This window comes from Engraulis encrasicolus, chromosome 23, assembly GCF_034702125.1.
Source record: "Engraulis encrasicolus isolate BLACKSEA-1 chromosome 23, IST_EnEncr_1.0, whole genome shotgun sequence".
In the NCBI taxonomy this organism is placed as follows: domain Eukaryota; kingdom Metazoa; phylum Chordata; class Actinopteri; order Clupeiformes; family Engraulidae; genus Engraulis; species Engraulis encrasicolus.
In genome coordinates this window covers 43,178,595-43,188,432 of record NC_085879.1, presented here as the reverse complement: position 1 = coordinate 43,188,432, position 9,838 = coordinate 43,178,595, and the positions used below count along the sequence as shown (strand labels likewise).

The 9,838-nt window shown below is 40.1% G+C and overlaps 2 protein-coding genes across 2 annotated transcripts in view; both read left to right on the top strand.

The window, feature by feature from the left end:
* Positions 1-1,091: 1,091 nt before the first annotated feature.
* Positions 1,092-4,142, top strand: LOC134440024 (solute carrier family 2, facilitated glucose transporter member 11-like). The gene is made up of 3 exons (XM_063189951.1): positions 1,092-1,156; positions 1,483-1,581; positions 3,978-4,142. The coding sequence occupies exons 1-3, from the start codon at positions 1,133-1,135 to the stop codon at positions 4,140-4,142; spliced, it is 288 nt and encodes a 95-aa protein (XP_063046021.1). The 5' UTR covers positions 1,092-1,132.
* A 1,735-nt stretch (positions 4,143-5,877) lies between these two features.
* Positions 5,878-9,838, top strand: part of LOC134440023 (solute carrier family 2, facilitated glucose transporter member 9-like) — a 15,293-nt gene continuing 11,332 nt past the window's right edge. The window contains exons 1-2 of the mRNA XM_063189950.1: positions 5,878-6,016; positions 6,410-6,539. Of these exons, the coding sequence (XP_063046020.1) occupies positions 5,878-6,016; positions 6,410-6,539 (269 nt within the window). The remainder of the gene's footprint in view (positions 6,017-6,409; positions 6,540-9,838) is intronic.

Genomic DNA, 9,838 nt, shown 5'->3' with positions numbered 1-9,838 from the left:
AACATTGCTGTGACATTACAGAGAGCCATAGTGCTGCGCTAAGGGGTTAATATACTGAATGTATATATGATTTTTAATTTAATTTAATTATTTCTATTCTGCCGGGACTTTCTATTTTTATTTGAATATTTTGTATGTTTTGTTTGTTTTTTAATAATTGTCTGTATGTTCAAGTGTTCCCAAAACGCAAAACAAATTCCCCCTGGGGGAATAAAGGTAGGCTATATTAATATTCATATTCATTTATTATTCATTCATAACTGTAAATGGATGGAACCATTAGCATCAAGCCACAAGTGATCACTGGACAAGTTTAATAGCTGTTTTGGTGAATGTTACATTGATTGTTAAGAGGTTTATAAGTATATTTGATGATGGTCATTCCATAGACTCCATTGCTATACTTAATCTATACTGTTAAACAAGGCAATGCAAACGTAGAGAGAAAAAAATATGTATTCTCACATTTTACCATGAGTAACTATCTGAAATGAGGTGGACTGTTCCTTTACCCTAATGCAATCGACTGCACATGGTACATGTTTTTGTGCACCATTTTTGCAATTTTCTAGGGATGTGTCAATACATAGGCCTATGTTGTGCATGATTTGGTAGAAGTATGTGAGGAGATTGACCAATATATAGGCCTATGGAATTATGATCCGAACATTAATGTGGTCATTTTGATGCTCAACATTATACTTTCAAGTCACCCAAGAATGATCTAGGCCTATTCTTTTGTTTTGTTCTGGTGAATTTCCCCATGGCACCCCTAGGCCTAGGCCCTACTCTGATTTAAATGAAGCAGGCCCTCTTTAGCCACTGGTAGCCAGGCTGTCGCCATCTAGTGCCAACTCACTCCACTCCCGCTGCTACGTTCCCACCAGCGAAATGAAACCGGCTGATGCCGCCCGGCGGGCGGGCGAACTCCTTACCTTCTGGATTAGTATTTGGAGCTCCTTCTGCGTGATGAAATAGCCAGTGAAATACGACAGTGAAAGGTGAAAGTGTGAGTGTGGGTGTGTGTGTGTGTGTGTGTGTGTGTGTGAGAGAGAGAGAGGGTGGGAGCTACCGCTACACTGACTCTCACACCACACCACCACCGGCAGCAGCGGCACGGGTCGCCCTCAGGATGGCCTCTGCCCTCACCCAACTGGTAAGTGCCCAATTGTAACTTCTGGCTTGGTAGGCTATCGCGTTAATAATCTAAAACGACAAAGGCCTTATTGTTTACGCGCGTCTGTGCACTAACGCACGACAACAAAGCATGTTGAGCCAGTTTATAAAATAGCCTATCTTTCTTACCATTGCAAAACGCAGTAGGCCTATTACAAAAATCACTTTGGAGTCCAGATGGTTCGCTGGTTTAAACACGGTCTCGAGAGAAGTTCGAGTGTAGCGTACAGAGTGTTTGTGAACATAATTCGAGCAGGCCTTGGCTATTGAACTGCGTTTGTTGACATTTAATTCATATGTTGTCAGCTGCGATGTCCTCTCCTCACTGCGGCTATTTTCATCACTGGCATCGGTGGCACCTTCCAGTTCGGTTTTCAAATATCTGTCCTGAACTCGCCGTCCACAGTAAGTATATGACTTCTGAACTTTGTGGAGCAGTAGATGTCTTGAATTGCGTAAAAGAAACAGCACTGTCTTCTCTGTGTTTTCTAACTGGTCGCAATTAAACGTTTGGGTTGGGTGATTTCATTTCACAACAGCAAATCAGGTTTTCTGTTAAAGCATAAAGTTACGATGATGATGAGTATTCTACTTTTTTGTTATTTTATTATGAGAAACGTTTTGTGTCATGTAAACTTGCCATGCCATTAGCCAGGGTGTTTTCACACTGTCTAACGGTAGGCCAAATCAACACTGCTTTCAAAAGACAGAATAATATAGGCCTACTGTGGATGGGAATGTTTCAATTATAGGCCTAGATCTTCTTGCAAAAGGTAGCCCATTTGATTAATGCACACCGTACCTCCAGTGGGATGCTGTAATAGTCATTGAAAAGTTAAGTAGCCTACCATAGTATTACAATATTATGATATAACACAGGGCCTTTAGCAATGCACTAGTAGGCCTACTACGACTTGGTCATTGCCATTCTGGTTACAGCAAATGTATGCCTTGTCTTAACAGGTTAAAATACTGTCAGAATATGTACTGTAATGGTTGCCTGCACAGCTGATTGACAGTCAGCTGGTGGTCAGGCTGTGGTCAGGTGTAGTTGGCAGTCAGCCCTCAGCTGTATAATGTGCACAGGCATGTATAGTAGTATAATCATTACAGTACAACACGAGGACCCAAAACAGAGGTAGAGGTCAAGCCAATGGCCTTTTATGGAACTCTAGTGCGGTTGTTCCTCAGGATTCTGAACCTGGACGTCGTCAGCAACAGTCGTAAAACATAATGTATCAGGGTGGTTGATGTTTAAGGCCGTAACACACTTAAAGGAGGAAATGTATTCCAATTCCTGAAAAAATGGGTGGAAAAATTGGAAAAAAATAGGGATGTCAGTGGTCCGTGGAATTTCGCCTAATTTTTGCCATTTTTGGGAAAATGTGTCCTGCGGTGTGACATCATTGGTGTGACATTTCTGTAAGATACAATAAAATGATAGCCTAGCGAGCCAGACCCGTGCAGCAAAAAGCTGCCCCCGGGAGCAAATTCAATTTGCGGTCGCTAGGGGCGTCTAGATTTCTAGGCTAATAAAATTATTAATATTCCATACAAACATATCCCCAATGCTCTTTCTGCTATTGTTCCTTTAACCCCCACCCCACACATACACTACTACCCACCCGCACCCCCACCCCCACCCACACACGCCTATGCATCGTACAGGCAGACAACTGTGATTTCACTGCATGGTTTCACTGTATTACTTGTAATAATTGTGTGAATGTGACAAATAAATCTCCTGGTATCCTTATATCCTTGCATGATGCATGAAAAATAAGTAAGGATTGAGTAACACAATGTCTAAGCATGTCACACCACAGGACATGTAGTCACACCACAGGAAATTCACTGCATTGTGGCCATTTTAATCCTTTTGTATTCGTGACTGACCTCCGAGCTCATGCTAACTAGATAATGATATTGTGTTTAACCTTAATATGTGTTTTCACTCATAAAAAAACTTTTTTTCCTTCCATAAGAGCAGTCACACCATGGGACACCATAAATGAACCTAAGCATTGTGTGACAGAAACAATGGAATATGTAGACATATTAAGAGGTTAATAGTCACCTTAAACTTCCACACCACTCTCCAATAACTGAGGTATAACTGGTTAGGAGCCTGTCTTTAAGACCCTTGTAGTTGGCCTTGCAGCTGCCTGTCCACAAACCTGACTTACATGTCACCCCGCAGGACGCAATTTGTGTTACGAAATTGAACTTGTAGTTATTATTACTGTATTGACTTTTTTCACATTCATATTTTTGAATAGCCTATAAGGTTAATATTTATGCAATCATGCCAAATGCTTTATAAATGATTCAAAATGTTGTTGGTTTATTTTATAGCTGTATATATTCCAGGTTGTATTAATGTTACAGTCACACCACAGGACATTTGACATATAAACCTTTCCATGAATCTGAACAAAAATGTTTCTTCTCATCTAAGACTAATATGAAACATGATGTACCACATCTTCTTTCATTTACATTTGTTTTCAAGAGGAAAAATATCAATTTTGTAGGTTTTTAACTAATGTTACGTAAAAACAGGGCGTCATGTCAACCACCCATAAACAGGCCATTGATAGTAGCCTAGGCCATGTGATATGTCCATTGACCCCTACTGATTGTTGGAAACTGCTGTTGGTCAAAAAATTAGCTCATGTGGTTGGCTGCCAATGTCTTGCCCCTCCTCAAAACGCCGTGTTCATAAACAAACAAAAAAAAACATGTATAAAAGCGTCAGCTAAGTGTAATGTATGTTATGCAATGTGTTCACCTGTGTTCAGTACATCAGGGAGCTGATTAACGTCACCTGTACGGAGCGGTACGGCCTCAACCTGCCGTCATGGCAACTGTCAATCATCTGGTCCTTTGTGGTGTCAATATTCTCTATTGGAGGGCTGATTGGTGTTCACAGCACTAGGCGGCTGGTGGACAAATATGGCAGGTAATACACCTATAAATACTATATATAAAGAGTTCAGATGCAAAACCCCCTAAGTGCCTTTTCAGAAAATAATCTTAATTCATTTTTATTTAATACAAAGCTATCAAAATTTCATATTTTTTAAATTTTATTTATGTAATATAGCTATTTATATGTATTATCAAGTAAATAAATGTAAACCAAACCAACAACGGGGTTCTCTAAAAATATAGAAGTGCAGGTCTTCAGAAATGGAGTTAGGGGGTTTTGCATCTGAACTCTTCATATAAAAATGTACTGTGCTGTATGACGATGAACACAACCACTAAGGGCTGATGGGTGCACTGTACACAGTACTGGGAGATGGGTGGACATGTATGGCAGGCAACTAAACTCACCTACGTAGGTCTACGTAAATGCATACTGTACTTACGTATACATACAGTACCTGTGTAGCCTATACTGTTCTACAAAGGCAAAGTTCAGTAACTATGCTGACATTGGAACTGAGAAAAAGGCTTTCAAACGCCTTGGTATTAGGTTGGGAATTGTAGTTCCTTCAAATTTGACATAGCAATGTCTCTAAAACGGGGCACATTTGTACCATTAAAGGGACACTGTGCAGGAAATGGTCAAAAAAGGTACTGCAACTATGCTGCTAATTGAAATTAGGCTCCGTATTGCCAAATTTGATCTTTACATGAACGTTTACTAAGTAATAAACAAATATTTTCTAGTATGGTCCAATTACAGTCATTTTTGCAGCTAAAAATGGCTATTTTAGGAAATTCAAAATGGCGAACCATGGAGAAGATCCCCCTTTTCATGTATGAAAAGTGCAATTTTTCCAGTCATAATGAATACTTAGAATTTGATGGTGGTGGTAAGTATTCATGAAAAAGGTAACATTAGTGAGTGGGCAGCATGAATTCCAGAAATGAACAACTGAAAATCTCACACAGTGCCCCTTTAAGGCTTTGTCACAAGATAAAGGAGGTGTTTTAAAGACCATTTTTAGTATTAACTCAATTTTGACAAAATGTGTAGTTACTGCAGTTTGCCTCCGTACGGCAGTATACTTGTACACACCTGTATATATATATATATAATTATGTACTATACTGTACTGTATATGTACTGACAACTCAGAAGCTTGTGTAATGCAACTGTAGCTTGAGCAATACAACTGAATGTCGGAATTGGCAGGAATTCTCCTTGCACTTCTCAAAGTGAATAATTTAAAGGGACACTGTGTGAGATTTTTAGTTGTTTATTTCCAGAATTCATGCTGCCCATTCACTAATGTTACCTTTTTCATGAATACTTACCACCACCATCAAATTCTAAGTATTCATTATGACTGGAAAAATTGCACTTTTCATACATGAAAAGGGGGATCTTCTCCATAGTCCGCCATTTTGAATTTCCAAAAATAGCCATTTTTAGCTGCAAAAATGACTGCAATTGGACCATACTAGAAAATATTTGTGTATGACTTAGTAAACGTCCATGTAAAGATCAATTTCAATAAGCAGCATAGTTGCAGTACCTTTTTTGACCATTTTCTGCACAGTGTCCCTTTAACGTCCCAAGTAAAGGGCATACAGGCTCTAGATTCTTACTTACTGATCTCCACATGCATCTCCACATGCCCCAATATTCCGGAATATCCGTTGTCACAACATTCCCACCTCACCAGGCAACAGTATTCCGCTGCTGAATGTTGACTTTGGCTCACGGTCTGCTTTACCTCTCCCATCATGCATCTGACCAGGAAGAAATGCCTGCTGCTGAACAACCTGCTGGCGATCGCGGCGGCCGTGATGATGGTGCTGAGCAAGACGGCCGTGTCCTTCGAGATGATCATGGCGGCTAGGTTTATCTATGGCATCAACGCAGGTTAGCTACTGAGGCACACACCACTTGGTGTGTTTTCTCTTCATTTGTTTTATTTTTCAAGATTAATAACAAGGTTAACTAGAAATGCTCTCAGAGAGTGCAGACCTCTGAAAAGGAAGTTGTTTGATGGAGCATTTGACAATGTTACACCCAATTTTTTTGTGGAGTTAGAAGCTGGAATGTGAAAATTGGTCCTATACCTCAATGGTGAAGAATCTCCATTGTCATTTCCAACAACTCCGTTCCAAAATCTATTCACAACTTGTTCAGTTATCCTGCTGACAACCAAACAAACAAACACAGACAGACAGACAGACAGACAGACAGACAAAAAATGTGACCGAAAACATATTATATACCCTCACTGTATCTGTCTGTATGTGTTCCATAAAGGGGCAGCCATGCTGGTGCACGGCCTGTACCTGTCCGAGAGCGCCCCCAAGAGGCTGCGAGGGATGGTGGCCTTCACCATGACAAACTTCATCTGCATTGGAAAATTCACTGGCCAGCTCCTCGGCATCAGGTCTCTTCTCTTCTCTTCTCTTCTCTTTTCCCTTCTCTTCTCTTCTCTTCTCTTCTCTTCTCTTCTCTTCTCTTCTCTTCTCTTCTCTTCTCTTCTCTTCTCTTCTCTTTTCCCTTCTCTTCTCTTCTCTTCTCTTCTCTTCTCTTCTCTTCTCTTCTCTTCTCTTCTCTTCTCTTCTCTTCTCTTCTCTTCTCTTCTCTTCTCTTCTCTTCTCCCTTCTCTTCTCTTCTCTTCTCTTCTCTTCTCTTCTCTTCTCTTCTCTTCTCTTCTCTTCTCTTTTCCCTTCCCTTCTCTTCTCTTCTCTTCTCTTCTCTTCTCTTCTCTTCTCTTCTCTTCTCTTCTCTTCTCCCTTCCTCCCCTCCTCTCCTCTTCTCTTCTCTTCTCTTCTCTTCTCTTCTCTTCTCTTCTCTTCTCCCTTCTCTCCTCTCCTCTCCTCCCTTCTCTTCTCTTCTCTTCTCTTCTCTTCTCTTCTCCGCTCTTCTCTTCTCTTCTCTTCTCTTCTCTTCTCTTCTCTTCTCTTCTCTTCTCTTCTCTTCTCTTCTCTCCTCTCCCCCACCCCCTATCTCTCCTTCCATTTCTGGTCTTAACACATTGACTACCAGCTGTGTTTTCAGAATCATGTCGTAGACTCCCAGCCTTCTAAACCATTTTTAGGTGTTATTTGTATTGTGTGATAGGGCCACTGAAACATGTTATGGCTCGTTTGAAAGGTGAGACTTTCACCTCTTAGTGCGTGAAAACCGCTTGTCTATAGGTGCTTTCATTGCCGAGCTATTGTAAGCTAAACCAAGGCCGGTATCGGCCAAAATCAACATGGAATGGATTTAGGCTGTTATGAATGATGCACCGTTTCAGAATCTTGTGCTTTTTCACGGGGACCAATATGAAATTGGCGTAGGCTACTAGACATGTCTCTCCTGCTCTGCCACCTCCCCCTGCAATTGTATCAACCAATCAAACACATATTTTCGCCTCCAGAAGTGCACGTTACTTCCTTGTGCACAGTCTAAGTTATTGCGCAACTAATCTTTGCACACACAAAACGGGACTTCACAGCAGTAGGCAAAACATATCCATGAACACGTCCCTAAAGGCATTTTGTCCAATGTCAACAACAAAATCGTTACAGTTTTTCTCGATTGCCTCCACACAAGTTCTGGTACTTCACACACAATTCTCGGAACATCTCACCCATTTCCCAACTCCCCTAACCAATGTCACTGAACACTAAACACAATTCCTACTTAAAGGGACAGTTTGGTCAATTTCAACATGCAGTTGTATTGCTCACGCTACCCTTGACTTGTCAGTACCTGGTGATGCCACATTTTTCGGCTCAGCCCTTTCCGAGATATGAGCAATTCTAGTGGGGGCAGCATTTGTTTACATTTTTAAAAAATGAAACATAGGCCAACTCCAAATATTTTCCCAAAAGGTACTGCTGTTTGCTAGTTGTCTGCTGATGTTTTATAACCTTTTGGATGTTTTTGGGAATAAATAAAAAATGTTTTTTTGAAATGTAAACAAAGAGCTGCCCCCATTACAATGACCAGGATCTCGGAAACGGCTGAAGAAGAAGAAAAAAAAATCTCAGGCACTGACAAGTCCAGGGTAGTGTGAGCATTACAACTGCATGTTGAAATTGACCAAACTGTCCCTTTAACACTCAAATTCCAGTTTTAAAACACACTCTTTTCACACCATTACACACAATTCTCTGGATTACACTCAATTTTCATAAAGAAAAACACTGGGTTTCTCATGGAACACACTGTCATTCACAACACTACAATCAACTGCCATACTATGTTCACTTCCTCATCACATGGGCAAACTCTCTTCATACCGGTTTACAATCTGAAATCATCACCCCATAAGGACACACATTGCATGTCATATTGATGAAAAATGAGTGGATACAAGGAGAAAACCCATTTGTTTAGTTTTTGAACTCAAAAATATGTTATACAAGACATAACTTTCATGTGGTTACCCAATATTTTACATAAATTAGTGCAATACTGAAATGTCAGAAAAATATGTAAAATATATACACGTCTGTATACTCCGAGTCTAAAAACAATATTTCAGTATTTTACTACAGAAAAATACCCTCTTTACGTAATACAGTAAGTAGAACACTGAAGAAAATAAGTTTCTACTGTGTTTCAAGTTGAGTATAGAGTTTTTTTTCATAGTACTGTAATAGGCTATACAGTAATGTAATGGTTTTTTGTACTGCCAAATAGGCAGTGGGGTTTATCTTTGTGTTGTTTTTGTGAAAAAGACATACAAATCTTTCTGTTTCTGTTTGTGTGTTGTGGGAATGAAGTTTTTCCAACTTATGTCACAGTATCCATGCAATCCAGAACAAAAAAAACACAAGTTACTGGGAGAAATTAGTTTTACCCTGTGCCCAACAGTGTTTTAATGGGTCTGCAAATGTGTATTGTAGTGACTGTCTGTGTGTGTCATTTGACGACAAAATGAGGTTTTTAGAAGAGAGTACATTGTTTTGAGACAAGACGTGCATTTTTCAGAGGTAGTGAAGAGTTTGGCCCGTTGTATGTGAGGTTTGGAGATTTGTGTGTAGAGTTTTGAGAATTCGAAGACCGATTCCGAAAATTGTGTGTAGGCAATCGAGAAAAACTGTAATGTCTCCGATCCTTGTGTGGGAAACAGGTGTTGTGCTGTGCCATGCACCCATGCATGCTACCAGAGAGAGTAGAGTGAGAGAGGTTCCATTGGCCCATTGTTTCCGGGTTCTATTATTGCAAGGGGAAGGGGGGGGGGAATCCCCCTTTAGGCAGACCTAGGCAGACCTAAGGACTGTTCTATTCAATGCTAGGAGTATTATGACACGCCCCTTTAGGCAGACCGGAACCTGGTCATGTTAGATGCCCATAGCAACCTATTACATTGGCATATCTCTATATACTTAAATAATCTCTGCATGCTACTGCTCACCAAGAGTAGCAGCCAGCTTCTCCTGTTCACTACAGCGTCAATTTCATCATGGGGGTAATAAAAGTACAGAATGAAGAAGCAAACTTATCTGGTTGCCGATCAAATCCTAGGTAAGGGAAATAATCCAATCACAGTTCACAGTAGGGATGCAAATTATCGACTAATTCATTAATCATTAGTTGATAGCCTTATGGATCGACTTACGATTAATTGATAAGCAGCGTTTTTCCCAAATCTCAATGTTTCTTGGGGGGCAAAAAAAAAATTGAGATAAAATACTACATTTAAATTATTTCTATTTCAATTTAATCTTCTACTCCAAAGGTGATTTC